This window comes from Rhinatrema bivittatum, chromosome 3, assembly GCF_901001135.1.
Source record: "Rhinatrema bivittatum chromosome 3, aRhiBiv1.1, whole genome shotgun sequence".
NCBI lineage: Eukaryota > Metazoa > Chordata > Amphibia > Gymnophiona > Rhinatrematidae > Rhinatrema > Rhinatrema bivittatum.
Genome location: NC_042617.1, coordinates 480,422,634 through 480,441,755, shown reverse-complemented (window position 1 = coordinate 480,441,755; position 19,122 = coordinate 480,422,634). Strand labels below are relative to the sequence as shown.

Sequence of the window (19,122 nt, the reverse complement as noted above, 5' to 3'; positions counted from 1 at the left end):
TCGTTATCTTTGGTATGGATATGTAACAGTTCTTGAGCATGGTTACATCAACCTCTTCTTGACAATCTCGTGTCCATTTAACAATCAGACATATAGAATTTATATAGACATGATAAAGAGCCTAATCTGGATACCATAGGATGAGTCAATATAGGTTCACTGTCAAGCTGAATATGATACTCTGCTATGACACAGATTATGCTTGATGATGCTGACACAGATTATGCTTGATGACGTAAACAGGCCTGAATGAGAAACTGAGAACAGGTAGGTTTCAAATATTTGGGGCCACATAAAAATCGGTCTAAGGTATTATGTTGGCATCACATAGAGAATCTTTTCCACTTAAAGCAATATGCTCTTCTAGTTTTTGGCAAACACTATTATGGCCTCACTCTCTCTGGTTAAGGAGAGATCTGTGATTACTGTTTGTTCAACATCCAAACTACCAGGCTGAGGGATTGGAGATTTGGATGGAACAGACTTCCTTTTTCTTGAGTTAGCAAGGCTGGGACTGATCCCAGATGGCCTTTCTTGGAGAAGAATTACAAACAGGTACATTTTCTGGCTGACTTCAACTGCAGAGACCTTATTTTGAAGGGGATATTTTATTAATAGCTTTTGTTCTTTTTATTTTTTGAAAAATGGATTTTTGTATTGGTTTTTTTTTGTTTCTTGTGCATTTTTTCTACTTAGCTGTGAGAGAGAGAGAGCGCGAGAAAGAGAGCGATATCACACCCAGTACTGGCTATCTTTTGATTACAAATAAAAAACGATAGCCACAACCACTAAATTCTAAAACAGGTTATCTGTCCATTTGTGTGTGTGTGGAACTCAAACATTCATAAACAAGACAGTAAAGGGACTGCAAGATGGTCTTTGCTGACCATAAGGTTATTTTTCTCATTTGACAGGTTTTTCCTCAAACACTGTTTCTTATTTCACTGACTAGGCCTTAAAGACAATATACAACTCTGCAAATACTCTTTTAGTAGATTTTCTCTCTATGAATGGACAAATGCCAATAAATGTAGACCAATTGATATTATGAGGAAACCCTTGATGGTCTAATGGGCCACAAAACACAAACAAACAAAAAACAAAACTTAACTAAGCTTGTTTCCCCCATAGACACAGAATGGGAGAAAAGCCTTAGTAAACCAGATCCTTTATTCCGAAAAACTACTTGACTATTAGATGGCATATTTTTCCTATTTGTGCTGACATACACCATGCGTTTATTGAGATCCGTTTAGCAATTTTATACATACTAGAATGGATATTGATTTACCTGAAACCATGGATTCTCTTTGCATATGAACTGTGTCTATATATATGAGCAATCCAATCCAGCAGGTTTTGTATCAGTTGTGTATTCCTCTCTTAACATTAATACCATCAATTTTATATATTCAGGTATAGTTTGTAGGGCCCTAGTCCGGAGGGTTTATAATCTAAAATTTGTACCTGAGCAATGAAGGGTAATTTGCCCAAGGACACAAGAAGAGTCAATGGGAGAAGCAGGATTTGAATCCTGGCTTCCTTGGTTCTCAGCCTGCTGCTTTGACCATGAGACTACGCCTCCACTGCTGAGTGGGCAGACACACTAACGCATAAAAATGAAATGGGAAAGAACAGCCATATATTTTGAAAGCCTAAAACTTTCTGACAAGATGATCTTACCTAGAAGAGACATTGAATTTCTGTACAATCCTCCTCCCATCCGCTAACCAGATCTGAATATTAGTGATTGGTTCCAAATCACTGAGAACAACTACAGGAAGACTTCTGTCCATCTCAGCCTCTTCATAACCTGTCTGCACTTTAGATATGATCCTTGGTGTCGCACTGAAAAAAAAACCAAAACACAACATGTAAGAGAAAAAGGAGACATTACTACTTACCTGATAATTTCCTTTACTCTGATAAAGGCAGGCTAAGCCCCACAAGTGGGTTGTGCACCTCTATCAGCAGATGGAGACTGAGTTAAAGCTGACATCACTGACATATAGCCATGCCTCGATATCAGCATACCAGTATTCTCTGAAAAAGCCAAACTGGACAAACTGATTATAATTGAATATTAAAAGTCAACCACTCATGCTTCCAACCAACAGGGAACACTGAGCTCAGATCGAAGAATTAGCCTTTAATAAACTGAGGGACCGGTCAAGACACTTACCAGTGCTCCAATGAATAGCAGGAACACTCTGCAATGTCCGCACTAAAAAGGGCAGATCAAAGGCATATATCGGTAGCCGAGGGCAGGTCGGTGACTGGCCTGCCTTCATTAGAGGAAATGAAATTATCAGGTTAAGTAATAATTTCTCCTTACTCTGCATTCAGGCAGGCCAATCCCCACAAGCAGGATATATCAAAACTATTCCTGAACAGGGCAGGAGCTACCTGCAGTCTGTCAACATCGCACATGAGAAGGCAGTGTCCTCCTGAACCTGAATGTCCATAGGGATGTGAATCGTTTTTCGACGATTAAAATTATCGTCCGATAATTTTAATATCGTCTTAAACCGTTATGGAACACAATACAATAGAGATTCTAACGATTTATCGTTATAAATCGTTAGAATCGTGAGCCGGCACACTAAAACCCCCTAAAACCCACCCCCGACCCTTTAAATTAAATCTCCCACCCTCCCGAACCCCCCCCAAATGACTTAAATAACCTGGGTGTCCAGCGGCGGTCCGGAACGGCAGCGGTCCGGAACGGGCTCCTGCTATTGAATCTTGTTGTCTTCAGCCGGCGCCATTTTCCAAAATGGCACCGAAAAATGGCGGCGGCCATAGAACAACACGATTCCACAGCAGGAGGTCCTTCCGGACCCCCGCTGGACTTTTGGCAAGTCTTGTGGGGGTCAGGAGGCCCCCCCCAAGCTGGCCAAAAGTTCCTGGAGGTCCAGCGGGGGTCAGGGAGCGATTTCCCGCCGCGAATCGTTTTCCGTACGGAAAATGGCGCCGGCAGGAGATCGACTGCAGGAGGTCGTTCAGCGAGGGTTCCGGCGCCTCGCTGAAGGACCTCCTGCAGTCGATCTCCTGCCGGCGCCATTTTCCGTACGGAAAACGATTCGCGGCGGGAAATCGCTCCCTGACCCCCGCTGGACCTCCAGGAACTTTTGGCCAGCTTGGGGGGGGCCTCCTGACCCCCACAAGACTTGCCAAAAGTCCAGCGGGGGTCCGGAAGGACCTCCTGCCGTGGAATCGTGTTGTTCTATGGCAGCCGCCATTTTTCGGCGCCATTTTGGAAAATGGCGCCGGCTGAAGACAACAAGATTCAATAGCAGGAGCCCGTTCCGGACCGCCGCTGGACACCCAGGTTATTTAAGTCATTTGGGGGGGGGGTTCGGGAGGGTGGGAGATTTAATTTAAAGGGTAGGGGGTGGGTTTTAGGAGGTTTTAATGTGCCGGCTCACGATTTAACGATTTTTCACGATATTTTACCCCCCCAAACGGCAACAATACGATTCCCTCCCCCTCCCAGCCAAAATCGATCGTTAAGACGATCGAGGACACGATTCACATCTCTAATGTCCAAGTGGTAATGCTTGGAAAAGGCATGTAAAGCAGAACACGTTGCTGCTCAGCAAATCTCGACAGAAGAAAAATAAATCGAATCTCCACCCACGATACCGCCTGAGCCCTTGTAGAATGTGGACTGATCTGCTTTGGCAAAGGAATCCAGACATCTACATAGGCCGCCATGATGATTTCCTTAACCCAATGGGCTATAGTTGTCTGCATCGCTGGTTCACCCCATTTGCTTCGACCATGGAGCACAAACAGTTGATCAGACTTCTTGACAGGTTTAGTAACCTCTAAGTACTGCATCAGATGCCACTTGTCATCTAAGGCACGCAAGAAACTATATTTATTCATCTCTATTCTTGTTCAGAGTGGGTAGAGAAATAGACTGATTAAAAAAAAACACTCAAAAATCACTTTTGGCAAAAAGGAAGAAACAGTCTGAAGCTGTACTGCCCCCAGAGTCACACGCAGAAACGGCTCCTGGGAAGAAAAAGCCTATAGCTCAGAAACCAGAGGTGCTGAATCGATTTCTACTAGAAAAACTGTCTTCAAGGTAAGTAGCTTCAAGGAGAGGCTATGCAGCGGTTGAAAGGTAGAGCCCACCAAGAAATCCAAGACCAGATTAAGGTTCCACAAAGGCACCAGTAGCCGCAAGGGAGGATGAAGATGCTCAACTCCCTCAAGAACTGGGACACATCCGGATGGGACAACAGAGGCCTACCATTGACTTTCCCCCTATACAAGCAAGAACTGCCACTTGAATCTTCAAGGTGTTAAGGGCCAAGCCTTTTTGTAATCCTTCCTGTAAAAATTCCAGAATTAATGGTATTTCCACTTGGAGAAGCTGAGAACCTTGCTCCTCACACCAGGCCTCGAAAACTTTACAAACTCTAACACAAGCCAGAGGCATAGAAAATGTCTTAGCCCGGAGCAAAATGGAAATCACTGAAGCAGAACAGCCACGCTTCAATAAGAGCCCTTTCAAGAGCCAAAGCATAAGACAAAATAGACCCAGATTTGTCATGGAGCATGGGTCCCTGCCGCAGTAGATCTTTCCAGTGTGGCAGCCCGAGAGGACTGTCCACCAGTAGCCTCTGCAGATCAGCATACCATGGTCTCCGGGACAAATCCAGAGACACCAAAAGCATGATCTCAGCCTGACTTGCAATCTTTCGAATGATTCTGCCTATCAGTGGCCATGGTGAGAATACATATAGCACCCCGCCTCAAGGCCAAACCTGAACAAGAGCATCAATACCCAGAGCTTTTGGGTCCCATCTGTGATTGAAGAACTGTGAAACTTTTGCATTGGTTGAGGTGGCTAGCAAATCCAGAGACAGGCAACCCCAGCACGCAACTATGAGTTGAAAGGCTGCGTCTGACAACTCCCACTTGCCTGGGTAAAATCTCTGCCTGCTGAGAAAGTCGGCCAATACATTGTCTTTCTGGCAATGTGAGAGACAGATGTCTAGAAGATGTTGCTCTGCCCATAACATGAGTGCATCTACCTCCTTTGATACTTGTTGACTCTGGGTTCTGCCCTAATGATTGATGTAAGCCACTGCCATCACATTATCCAACATTATCCTGACTGCCAGAGCCTCTAGATGCTCAGCAAACCTCAAGCACGCCAGTATAATGGCACATGCTTCCCAATCGACTGATGCTCCACTGACTCTCCTCGGCGCTCCAGCAACCTTGCACCAGCAACTCCTGACAGTGAATCCCACAGCCTTGAAGGCTTGCATCTATCATGAGAACTAACCATTCTGGCATCTCCAAGGAAACTTCCTTCCTGAGATGATCCACCTGCAAACACTCACTTCTAAAAGTAAGTGAAGCCTTACCATGTAATCCTGAGACTGCGGACTCCACCAAGAAAGCAACGTGTGCTGAAGAGGCCACATGTGCACTCTCACCAGGGGCCAACCTCCAAGGTGGCTGTCATCAAACCTAGCACCTAAAGATAAGACCACATCGTTGGGCAAGTAGCCCTTCTCAGGGTCTGAACTTGAGCCATGACCCTCCAGCAGAAACAATCTGCCTTGCTTCATATCAAAATGAACGCCGAGATACTGCAGCATCTGAGATGACTATAATCTGCTCTTGGCTAGATTCACCACCCATCCTAATTCTTGCAGCAATGAGACTATTTTGTGAGAAGCCTGTGACTTTCTTCTATGTTTTTGGCCCAAATCAACCAGTCATCCAGATATGGATGAACTAGGATGCCGTACCTGCATAAGTAATGTAAGGAACTCAATGTGAACTTACTTTGCAACCGTCATACATAGCCTCAGTAGTATAATGGCTTATAGTGTCAAGCCCTTGCAACTCTGGGCTTGAATAATCATAGGTTGCTGTAAGAATTTAAGAAACAAACAATGTGTCAAAACTACAAATGTTTGCTCTTGACGTTTTCCACCAGCCAGGGGAGTAATGTCTTACTACCTGAAGTGCACGCTCCAACACGGCAGTGTTTCGGAGTGTCAGACTCCTTCCTCAGGGAACTTCAGGGAGGTGATTTGCTGGTGTAATTCTGTGTGGAAATACAATAAAAGAGTTCTAAAGATGCCAAAGGCTAATAGTTCAAACAAATGGCAAGGATTTGGAAGCAATGAAAAACTTACTTTGAAACGATGTTTCTGGTCAGTCAAAAAGCGGTGCAAGACACTGGCTGAAATCGCTAAAAAGACAATGCATGAGAAAAAAATATATGGGGTACAGACAACCTCCTCAATAGGAAAACTAGTGCGTTGAAAAATGTAATTTAACATCTATATCAGTCTCAGAGTCTCTCAGTGTTGTCATTGCAGTAACCAGGTAAAAAGTTAGAAACTTACGTGCCCCAAAAGTGAGCAGCCTTGCCGAGATTCTTGCCGCTAGAAGTGACAGCGAACCGCGGGTAAAAACGCCGGTTTTAAAGGGGACCTGTCGACTGAAGTCAGTGCTGGCAGGAAATGACGAATGCACCTCCAAATTTGGTGATGACCATATTAGGTTAATGACGTGTATGGGAAAATACTAGCCCAGCTGAAGTCCATATATGGGCAATGACGTCATGCGGCGGCCATTTTGAAAAAACGAAACAGATGCAAAATGAATCAAAGATGCAGGGCATCGCGTGGGGGAAACTCCATACTTACTAGGTGTAAAAATTTTCCTGGATGGCCCATAATAGAATTGAAAGGCCTTTCAATTCTATTATGGGCCATCCAGGTGTAAAAATTTTCCTGGATGGCCCATAATAGAATTGAAAGGCCTTTCAATTCTATTATGGGCCATCCAGGAAAATTTTTACACCTAGTAAGTATGGAGTTTCCCCCACGCGATGCCCTGCATCTTTGATTCATTTTGCATCTGTTTCGTTTTTTCAAAATGGCCGCCGCATGACGTCATTGCCCATATATGGACTTCAGCTGGGCTAGTATTTTCCCATACACGTCATTAACCTAATATGGTCATCACCAAATTTGGAGGTGCATTCGTCATTTCCTGCCAGCACTGACTTCAGTCGACAGGTCCCCTTTAAAACCGGCGTTTTTACCCGCGGTTCGCTGTCACTTCTAGCGGCAAGAATCTCGGCAAGGCTGCTCACTTTTGGGGCATGTAAGTTTCTAACTTTTTTACCTGGTTACTGCAATGACAACACTGAGAGACTCTGAGACTGATATAGATGTTAAATTACATTTTTCAACGCACTAGTTTTCCTATTGAGGAGGTTGTCTGTACCCCATATATTTTTTTTCTCATGCATTGTCTTTTTAGCGATTTCAGCCAGTGTCTTGCACCGCTTTTTGACTGACCAGAAACATCGTTTCAAAGTAAGTTTTTCATTGCTTCCAAATCCTTGCCATTTGTTTGAACTATTAGCCTTTGGCATCTTTAGAACTCTTTTATTGTATTTCCACACAGAATTACACCAGCAAATCACCTCCCTGAAGTTCCCTGAGGAAGGAGTCTGACACTCCGAAACACTGCCGTGTTGGAGCGTGCACTTCAGGTAGTAAGACATTACTCCCCTGGCTGGTGGAAAACGTCAAGAGCAAACATTTGTAGTTTTGACACAGTGTTTGTTTCTTAAATTCTTACAGCAACCTATGATTATTCAAGCCCAGAGTTGCAAGGGCTTGACACTATAAGCCATTATACTACTGAGGCTATGTATGACGGTTGCAAAGTAAGTTCACATTGAGTTCCTTACATAGCTGGATCCTTTTGTATTTTGACAGTTTCTGATTTTCAGCTATCCTGAGTTGTTTAAAAGTACCTGCATAAGAACACTGCTACCACCACCACCAAGAACTTAGATAAATCCTGGGCACAGTGGCCAGCCTGAAGGGCAGGGCCTGAAATTGATTACACCCCAGCACAGCACTCCATAGGAACTGTTGATATTCACAGAGAATGGGAATATGCAAATACGCCTCTGTCAGATCCAGAGATGTGAGAGATTCCCAATTGCACCAGGCCATTATTAAGGAGCTCACAGTTTCCATACAGAAATGAGTTACCACAAATACCAATTGACTCCTTTGAGGTCCAGGATGGGCTGAAAGGATCCCTCCTTTTTGGATATGGAATAACGGCCTACATTTTCTTGTGATTCAGGCACAGGAACAGCAGCCTTTATATCTAATAGCATCCTTAAAGTAGTCTCCACTGCCACTCTCTTCTATAGAGAGTGGCATAAAGGCATCCGGAGGAATGCAAAGAAACTCCAGATCATAGCCTTCTCTTATCACCTCTAGAACCCATTGGTCTGACATGATCCAGACCCACCTCTGAAAAGCAAGAGAGGCACCCGCCTATCTCCTGCCCAGTAGGAGAAACCGCACGCTTCTGAGGCATTCTGGGCTGAAAGGACCTAGATCTACTGAAATGTCGAGACCTCTGAATAGTCATTCCCCGATAGGGACGAAAATGTCTAAAGTGTCTAGAGTGGCCCTTTGCCCCAAAAGGATGCAATGCCAGCCTCTTATCCTCTGGCAAACCAGGGACCTGTGAATTCCCCCAACTATCAGCCATTTTCTCCAACTCATTGCCAAATAAAAAAAGAACCCTTTAAAGGGTAACCGTGAGTTTGGACTAATTGTGGGTGCTGACACCTTGCCACTATCAAGGAAGACACCCCTCTGGCAGCAGTGGAACAAGGTCACAGCCTGCATCAGCTAAGGCTGTGGCTCCTGGTTCCATCTCCTCTCTGCCATTCGACTCCGCTTCATCAGTCTCCTGAGGGAGACAGACTAGCCCAAGCTATAAGGGAGCAACAAAAGGAAATTTGCAAATTCATCACCATGGTTTCAAAGGCCTGCTTAAGGATAGTTCAATTCTTCTATCCTGAGCATCCTTTAGAACTCCCCTCCTTCGCTTGGCCATAGAACACACCAGTGCATCCAACTTCAGGAAACACAATTGTTCCCTTCCGTGTCTCCCTTTAAATTTTGCTTCTGGTGTGTGCCATTCAAGGTCAATCAACTCTTGAATGGCATCCAGGAGGGGAAAGAAACATGATCTTCTGCAGGGTGACCAATATGGGGTTCTATTGCACACTCATAGTGTTACCCCCAACTATACTCAATGTCTTCAGAGTCTGAGATAACAGACTTGGCAACTCATTTCTAAAAAGAAACTGAACAGAGTTCTGTGTGGCCTCAAATCTGGGAGAATTTCCCCCTCTTCCAAAGGAGAGAAACCCAAATCGTTGTCAAGAGTTATCCTTATCCACATACTCCTAACATCCTCAGGGACCACTGCTCTGTGGCGCTTCCCATGGTGGCAGACAACTGGGAGCCTAGCGCACACAACTCAGTCTCTGCTGGGTGCCCTTGCAGAAAGGTCTGTAATCCCTGGAAAAATTCCACGGGGGGGGGGGGGGGGGGGGGGGGGGGAAGAGGATGGATCTATAGGCCCCAATCTGACCTGCCCCTGAAGACATTTCTCTCATAGGGAGAGAAGAAGGGGACACCCTCATGTTGCTTTCAGCTCCAATCTCCCCTGTGCAAGGGGATGGACCAGCATCAGCAAAATCTTTCAGAGGTATATCACCTCAAGCATCCTGGCAGCACTGATAGAAAGACTCGCAGAATTCCCTTGCTATATTGCCTGTATATGGCAAGCAACACAGATCACTAAGCGCTTAGACTTCTTTGCTACCAGTGCTATACTGCCTCACCTTTCTTGTGCGCCGAAATATAGCATAGTTGCTTACCTGTAACAGGTATTTTCCAAGGACAGCAGGATGTTACTCCTCACACATGGGTGACATCAGATGGATTCCCGATGCAGGAAACTTATGTTAAAGTTTCTAGAACTTTGACTAGGCACACTGAGCATGCCCTATACCACACATCCACGCAGTGGTCCCTCTTCAGTTGTAACATAGGATTATGATTAAAATAAATAGGAGAAACCCAACTCTGCAGGGTGGCGGGCAGGTTTCATGAGGACTAACATCCTGCTGTCCTTACAGAACACTTGTTATAGGTAGGCAACTCTGCTTTCTCAGAGGACAAGCAGGACGGTAGTCCTCACACATGGGTGAATACCTAGCTACAGACTATTCCCCAACACAAAAGGGGGACCAAAGACACCTAACCAGGTGCCAATGGGAGAAGACAGCCTATACCCAAACAAAGGGCCCTAGATAGGGAGAATTGGGTTCTACAGCTCAAACAAGTACCAAGGACAGACTGGCTGAACCTACTGTTACATCAGCCATCCCCTATCCAGACAGTGTGATGCAAATATGTGGAGAGAACTCCACGTCGAAACCTTGCAGATCTCCTTCATGGGAACTGCTCGCAAGTGGGCCGACTGAGCCTTGACTGACAGAATAAGCCTTGACATGACCCCAAGAGCAGTCCCACCTGGGCATAACAGAAGGAGATGCAATCTGCTAACCAACTGGATATTGTCTGTTTGGCAATGGCAACGCCCAACCTATTCTTATCAAAAGAAACAAAATAGTTGGGTGGACTATCTCTAGGCTTCTGTTCGCTTAGATAGAAGGTTAAGACTCGCTTGCAGTCCAAACTGTGCAGTGCTTGTTCACCTTATTGCAAATGGGGCCTGGGGAAGAATACTGGCAGAATGATTGACTGCTTAAGATGGAAATCCATGATCACCTTAGGCAGGAACTTAGGGTGCGTACACAAGACCACCCTGTTGCGATAAAATTTAGTATAAGGTGGATAAATCACTAAGGCTTGGAGCTCACTGAAGTGACTGCCACCAAAAATATGACCTTCCAGGTCAGGTACTTCAGGTCACAGGTGCACAGCAGCTCAAAAGGAGCTTTTATCAGCTGAGCTAACACCAAGCTGAGGTCCTAAGACACAGTAGGAGGCCTTAGGGAAGGCTTCAATTGAAGCAAGTCCTGCATGAAACATACAGCTACAGGCTGTACAGAGATGGGCATACCATCTACACCAAGGTGGTATGCACCAATTGCATTCAGATGAACTCTAACAGAGTTGGTTTCAAGCCAGTCTCCGATAGATGTAGAAGGTACTCAAGCAGTTTGTGTGTGGAGTAGGAGAAAGGATCTAGATTCTTCTGCTCACACCACAAAGAAAACTTCCTCCACTTCAGGTCTGCAGGAATTTCTAGTGGAAGGCTTTCTAGAAACCAGCAGGACCAGAGACACATCTTCTAAAAAATCAAGTGGCTGCAGAATCAACCTCTCAACATCCAGGCTCTGAGCGACAGGGCCTGGAAGTTGGGATGCTGCAGCCTGCCCAGATCTTGCACGATGAGATCTGGGGAAGTCCCCAGACTGATCGGTTTTCAGGATGGACAACTCCCACAGGAGTGGAAACCAGGCCTGTCTTGGCCAATGAGGGGCTATGAGGATCATAGTCCCTCTGTCCTTGCGAAGCTTCAAGAGTTTTCACCACTAAGGGAACTGGAGGATATGCATACAGAAGACCCTTACCCCAATAAAAGGCAAGCGCATCCAAGGCTGGTTTGCCATCTGACCTGTACAGGAAGCAGAACCAAGGCACCTTCCTGTTGCAGGGGGGTGCGAATAGATCCACATCTGGGCTCCCCCAGAGATGGAATATTTGATTCATTATTCCCTAGTCCAGGGCCCTTTCAGGGGGTCTGAAGACATGACTCAGCCTGTCCACTACCACGTTCTCCGTCCTGGCCAGGTACATGGCACTGAACACCATTCCCATGGGACAGGGCCCACAACCAGATCTGGATTACTTCCTGACACAGGAGATATGAAACTGTGCCTCCCTGCTTGACATACCACATGGCCACCTGGTTGTCGGTCTGGATCAGGACAACTTTGTTGGACGACTGATCTCTGAAAGCCCATAGCACATACCTGATCGCTCAAAGCTCCAGGAAGTTGATTTGACAAGAACATTCCTGAGCGGACCAAAGATCCTGGGTACCAAACCCATCTATATAAGCTTCCCACCCCAGGACAGATGCATTCGTGATTAGGACAATCTGAATGGGGAGACTCTGAAACGAGATCCCCTGTTCCAGATTGGAAAGTTCCTGCCACCAGGACAATGAGTTCCAGAGAGACGGGGTGATTGTGATACAATCCTGGGGGTTCTGACTGGCCTGACACCACTGTGACCTCAGGGTCCACTGGGCTCTGTGCATCTGTAAACTTGACACAAGAGTAACATACGGTTGCAGCCATATAGCCCAACAGCCTCAACATGTGCCAGGCTCACACCTGTTGGTTCTGTTGAATCTCTGCCACAATGGCGCCACAGTGACAACCCTCTGGAGGGACAGAAAGGCCTTGGCCTGAGCTGTGCCTAGCAGGGCTCCTATGAAGTCCAATTGAGATGACTGGCTGAGATGGGACTTTGGCTAGGTGAGAACAAACCCTAGTGACTCCAACACCTGAATGGACAAGCGCATAGACCTGAGGGCCCCTGCCTGAGAAGTGCTCTTGGCCAGCCAATCGTCCAGATACAGGAAGACATGCACTCCCTGTCTGCGGAGGTGTGTCACTACCATAGGGGGGATATGATAGAGGTCTTTAAGATCATGAGAGGTCTTGAACGAGTAGATGTGACTCGGTTATTTACACTTTCGAATAATAGAAGGACTAGGGGGCATTCCATGAAGTTAGCAAGTAACACATTTAAGACTAATCGGAGAAAATTATTTTTCACTCAACGCACAATAAAGCTCTGGAATTTGTTGCCAGAGAAGGTAGTTAGTGCAGTTAGTGTAGCTGGGTTCAAAAAAGGTTTGGATAAGTTCTTGGAGGAGAAGTCCATTAATGGCTATTAATCAATTATACTTAGGGAATAGCCACTGCTATTAATTGCATCAGTAGCATGGGTTCTTCTTAGTGTTTGGGTAATTGCCAGGTTCTTGTGGCCTGGTTTTTGGCCTCTGTTGGAAACAGGATGCTGGGCTTGATGGACCCTTGGTCTGTCCCAGCATGGCAATTTCTTATGTTCTTATAGCCAGGCATTTTGTGAAGACCTGTGGAGCGGACACAAGCCTGAATGGCAACACTTGGCACTGGAAGTGCTATATTCCCACCACAAATTGGAGATACTTCCTGTGACCTGGAAAGATTTCGATATGAGTGTATGCGTCCTTTAGGTTGATGGAGCATAGCCAGTCCCAATTCTGCAAAAAGGGTGATCAAAGTGCACAGGGAAACCATCATGAACTTTTCTCTTCAGAAACCTGCTCAAGGCCCTTAGGTCTAGGATGGGATGGAGTCATCTTGTTCTCTTTGGAATCAGGAAGTACCTGGAGTAGAATCCCACCCTCTTTGCCCTGGTGGCACAGGTTCGACCGCTCTTGCCATTAAGAGGGAGGAGGGCTCCGCCTGTAGTACCTCCTGATGCGCTATCAGCCCCCAATGTGGGCATGGAAAGCAATTTGGCAAGATACCCAATAGATTCAATTGGTACCCCTGTTGGACGATGGACAGAACCTACTGGTTCGAGGTGACACTGGGCCACTGGCTCACAAAGACCCGCAACCTGCCCCCGACTGGACGGTCCACCAACCTGGGAACCGACAAACTGGTTACGCTCCCTATGGCCCAGTCAAAACTCCATCCCTGGAGTTGACTGAGGAGCTGGTTGGAGTTTGGGGGCTCTGTGCTGCCTGGTATGGCTGCGGGAGCCCTGAGGGTATGGACGGGAGCGAGGAGGCAGAGGATAGTACGTCCTCTGGTGAAAGAAAGACTTCCTTTACCCCGATCTAGATGACCTCCTGGATGAAGAAGGGTCTGGAGTACTGGCAGAGAGGTGGAGGAGGGTCTCAGCATTCCTCAACCTATATCTGAAGAGATTCTCCCCAGTACACGGCACATCGAGTCACTCCTGTACTTCTGGTCAAAGGATCGAGGCCTGTAGCCATGCCATTATGCAGGCGTCGATTCCAACTGCAGAGACTCTCGATGCCATTTCAAAAACTTCGTATGTCTCATGGACCTAGTTTTTCCCCACACTCTAGACCCTTGTGCACCAGTGACATGAGGGTGTCTTGCTGCTGAGGCAGCTGCTCAGCCACCTTTTGCACCTGCTTCCAGATGTCCCACAAGTACTGGCTCATGTAGAGCTGGTAGGCAGCGATGCGGGCAATACTGCATGATGCCTTGGAACACCTTCCTCCCAAGAGCATCCATTGTTCTGTGGTCTTTCCCCGTGGGTGCTGAGGAGTGGGTCAGAGAGCTTGGCTCTCTTGAGAGCGAATTCAACCACCACTGACTGGCAAGGCAGTTGATGTTTATTGAATCCAGCAGCCTTCTGGATGAAGTAGACCCCATCCACCTTCTTGTTAATGGAAGGCACTGTGAGGGGGTGTTTTCATATCCTCAGCAGCAACTCCTTAAGGATCTCATGTACCGGGACCACCATGATCTCCTGAGAAGGCTCAACAAACTGGAGGATCTCAAACATTTTGTGCCTGTCAAAAGTTGAAATGGGATGGCCTACGCCATCACCCTCACAAACCCTGCAAAGGTCAAGTCCTCAGGCGGGAACTTCCTTCATTCATCTGGAGAAGAAGGGTCTGATGGGAAACCATCAGAGTCTTTTAGAGGACGACTATCAGATCATCCCCATAAGGGTCACAGGGACCTTCATCCTCACTGTTTGCTACAGGGGATGGGGCCCTAGGTGCTCAGCCTTCGTCCAGAGGTGCAGGAACCAGTAGAGCTGGATGGGGGGCTACAGACTTTAGTGCCTCCACCAGCTTGGTAGAGCTTCCTCCTCAGAGGAACCGACAATGACCACCGGACACTGATGCTGTCTCGGGAACCAAACACAGATGAGTTGGTAATGCACCTATGAGCACATTGAGCTTCTCCAGAAGGATGGGCAGCAACTAATCTGGTGCCATCAGTGCGAAACCCTGCAGCACCCACTCCACTGCCAGCTGGCCTCTGAGCTCCAGCTCCTTCTCAAATGTTGCCGATGCCAATACCAACTGGGAGGCAGGAGGGGTGGCCAGATCTTCTTTGGACCCATGAGGAGGATTGCCGACTAGAACCAGGAATGGTGAAGACAATCGTGGACTCCTGGCACAAATAGAAGATGATCTCTCCTTGCTGCGGTATCGCTTTAAGGGCATTGCAGCAAAAGCTGGTTAATCTTCACGCCTGGACCGTGTATCAATGGGGACCAGTGCCAATGATTCTTAGGCTTCCCTCAATGGTTGGCCAGGTCTTTCCTCAGTGCAGAGGTCGAAGATGACAAATCCAGCATCCTTGGTCCGGAGGAGATCAACAAATGTCTGTCTCCGGCACCCCTATCCGCTTATGGCATCGACGGAACTGACAGTCCCGCCGATGGTGTGGTGTCCATCGGTGCAGCTCCAAGGTCCCTTGCTGCCAATGGCTTGGACTTCCGAACCGAAGAGCTGATCTATCTTGTTGAGTCAAAAAGACATCCCTTTAGTGTCATCTGGATGCATAAGCAGCAACCCTGGACGTTATGGGATGCTCCCAGGCAGAGGATACACACCTCATGAGGATCAGTTATAGACATTGGCCTTGGGCACTGGGCATTAGCAAAAACCACACATGGCCATGATGGAGAGAAACAAAAGGGCCGCAAAGTCAAAAATGATGGCGGTGGGCGGCAATGGCCACTGGGCACCAAGGCATCGCAACCACAGGGGGAAATCAATCACAAAAGGAAACTTACCTAAAACGCTGAAAACCCTTACTAGAGACACTATGGGAAGGCAAAAGAGGGACCTGGCGATAAAATCAAAGGAAAAAAACACGAAAACATGAAGAGCAAAAAATTTTCCACAAGGCTAAAATCTGCCAAAATGAGCTCAATCACACTGCAAGTGTGCCTAATCAAATTTCTAGAAACTGACAAATTTTCCGCATCAGGACTCCATCTGATATCACCTATGTGTGAGGACTATCATCCTGCTTGTCCTCTGAGAAAATACGTGCTCAAGTGTTCGTCCAGTAGGCACACAAGTAGGCGTTCAGTGTGTGTTCATATGAATGTCGATGTCATTACACTGCGCACGGCTAGAGGGTGCCCACTAAAAGACGCAGAAACTTTACCATGGCCTACCACACAACTCAAGCCTGGTAGTGGGGCCTAACCAAAAGCTGCTCAAACCACCAAAAAACTGTGCTGCCTCCGCTCCTCACTAAATTCCACAGAGACGTGAGCGGGAGAAAGGAAAGATGCTGCCCATAACAGTGGAAGGCAGAATGCCTGGTAAGGAAGGAATAGGGAGTAAGAAAACCTCCCTATTCTTACCTTCTTTTTCTCTCCCCTTTTAATAATTTTACATTTTTAACTTTTCCCTGAGCTCAGCCCTCCCTGGCTGACAGCATGACCGGGTCTCCGGCTATGGAGAAACAGGGTGAAAGCCTTCACCACCAAGTCACCCTTGTCCTTCAAGGTTGACCTGACCATGTGTTTTCCACACTCCATCCTGTTGTCCACCACTGACTAGAGGTCATCAAGCTGCTTCTGAGGAAGTTGCTCAGCCACTCCTGCATCTACTGGCCTATCAAGAGCTGGTAAAAAGTTATGTGGGCATTGCACATAGATTCCTGAAACACCTTTTTCTCTAGAGTATCCATGGTTCTGAAATCCTTTCCCAGGGGCATTGAAGAATGGGTTCAGATCCTCTTGGCTCTCTTAAGAGTGAATTTAACCACAGATTGATGAGGCAACTGCCTTTTTTCAAATCTGGGAGCCTTTTGGATGAGATAAATCATGTCCGTCTTCTCGTTGATGAAGCCAAAGCAGATGTTCTTCCACATCCTCATCTGCATCTCCCGAAGGTGCTTGTTGCTTGAACTTCCACAATTTCCTTAGGAGGCACCACAAACTGGAGTATGTCCAGCATTTTGCTTCTGGTCTCATCATCCTTCAGCAGAGGAAATGGAATGACCTCTGACACTCTCTGCATAAATCTGGCAAAGGAGGTAAAGTCCTCCAGTGGGGACTTCCTTCTCTCTAGTGGAGGGGAGAAGTCAGAGGAGAGAACTGTCTATTTCACCTGTTCTGTAAGTACACTCCCAGGGGTATAACAATTCAGAACCCAACTGGTACACCAGTGGCAAAGATCCAGATGGTTCCCATCCCACAAAGCTTCAAAAAAGAAAGGACTTGTTTGTTGGGGCCTGGAACCTGAGGAGTTCCTGCATCATGCAGGTTTTTCTATCCCCCACTCCCACGATGGGCTGGAGATCACCACGTTGCAGCTGCTATCGATGCTGATTCCTCTCCGGGAACCAACCTTGGTACCAACACCAGTACAAGGTTGCTGGGCAGCTGCAGGGAGTCAAGCAGCAACTGTACATTGGTCTATATAGACAGATGCCCTCAATGCCAGGGCACCAGTGACCTAAATCAACTTGCCCAAGGCTTGCTAGATTTTATTTTGTCCAGCTCCTCCTCAAAGATTGCTGATGCCAACCCCTTCTGGGAGGTAGTAGGGATGGCCTCATCCTTCTGGGAAGTCAGAGGTGTAACTATGGCAGACACATGGACCCCTGGAGACTGTCGCAGTTCCTGGGACTATGTGAAGGATGAGCTCTCCTCTCTGTGGGAATGCTTTGTGGGATTCAAGGCAGCAGCCTGAATGTCCCTGCAACTGGCATCATACACCAATGGAGACTGATGATGGATGCTCCTTTCCCTCTGCTCAGCATTGGAATTTCTTGATGCCAGAACTGGAAAGGCAGAACCCTTCGTCCCAATTCTTGATGTCAAGAGTGTTCAATGCCCTCTCAATGTCAACGCATCCCCGCGTCTGGTGCAGCTCCCAAGTTCATTGATATCAATGCCAAATGGACCGATCTTACAGTGTCTAAAGCGCTTTTCCATAAGCTTCAACCAGGACTAGCACACCCTAGGTGTCATGGTCACCAAAGGACACCTCCAATCATGTGATGGCCCCAGACACAGGACACATCTATCATGTGGATCCTTGATAGACAGAGCCTTGTCACACCAGGGACATGATTTAACATTGGTCTACTCATCCCTGACCAGATAAAAAAAAATCAATGAAGCGAAGTCAAATGACTCAATGATTGCAAGTGGTCAGTGTAACGCCTGGGTGAGATATCTGAAGGAAACTTACAAAAACCTACCCAAGGACACTAGAATGGAAGAAAGATCATGGGGTCATATGACAAACTATTTCTGCCTGCTTTTAGATTTGAAAAAAATCCTCACAAAGCAAGAGAATAATGATCCATGACTGGTAGGCTCCACAGAAGAGACTGAAGGGGCTTTTGTGTAGAAATGGGGATGCCAAATATGCCCAGTAAGACACTATCAAAATTCTAGAAACTGACAAATGTGGAGGCTGGGCTCTATCAAATGATGTCACCCACTTGAGAGGACTGCCATCCTGTTTATCCTCTGAGAAAATACATTTCACCAAAAAGGAAGCATTTTCTTTTAAGCCTTAGAACAGCAAAGCTGAGTCACTAACATCACAAAAGTTGATATTTTAGGAACAACCTTGCAGAAATAAACCATTATGATTTTACACTCCTGTTGAAGTCAATGTTTTTGTATACTTGGGATCTCAAAGCTCAGTTTTACTTTGTGAGATTCTCACCTTCCTAATCTGTAACCTTGTCCAGAAAAGGGGTAAAATACTGGCTTCCGTGATGCACATTCCTTGTCTTTCTTATCTTCAACTTTCACATCTACCTCTTCCTTATCATAAACCTTCTGTAGTTCTAAAGGTAGCTCCCTGGGAATAAAAAAAAAACAAAAATTAAAATCATCGATCCATGATACAACTGCACCTCGAGTGCTGTGACAGATCTGGTCACTCCATCTCAAAAGTGATACAGAATAACTAGAAAAGATATAGAGAAGAGCAACAATGATAAAGGGAATGTAAAGAAAGGCTAAACAAGATAGGGCATTTCAGCTTGGAGAAGAGATGATCGAGAGAGGATATGATAGAGGTTTATAAACTCATGAGTGGGGTGGAACACAAATAGGGATGGTTACTTACCCTTTCAAATAGTACTAAAACTAGGGGACACTTCATGAAACTAAGTAACAGGTTTAAAATAATTTGAGAGTGTTTTTTCACTCAAAGCATAATCAAGCTATGGAATTTGTT

The 19,122-nt window shown here is 46.4% G+C and overlaps 1 protein-coding gene across 1 annotated transcript in view; it reads right to left on the bottom strand.

Annotated features, from left to right (window-relative positions):
• Nucleotides 1–19,122, bottom strand: part of UBXN2A (UBX domain protein 2A) — an 89,916-nt gene that overhangs the window by 15,428 nt on the left and 55,366 nt on the right. Inside the window, exons 5-6 of the mRNA XM_029596003.1 lie at nt 18,604–18,741; nt 1,684–1,848 (exon numbers count right to left, since the gene is read on the bottom strand). Of these exons, the coding sequence (XP_029451863.1) occupies nt 1,684–1,848; nt 18,604–18,741 (303 nt within the window). The remainder of the gene's footprint in view (nt 1–1,683; nt 1,849–18,603; nt 18,742–19,122) is intronic.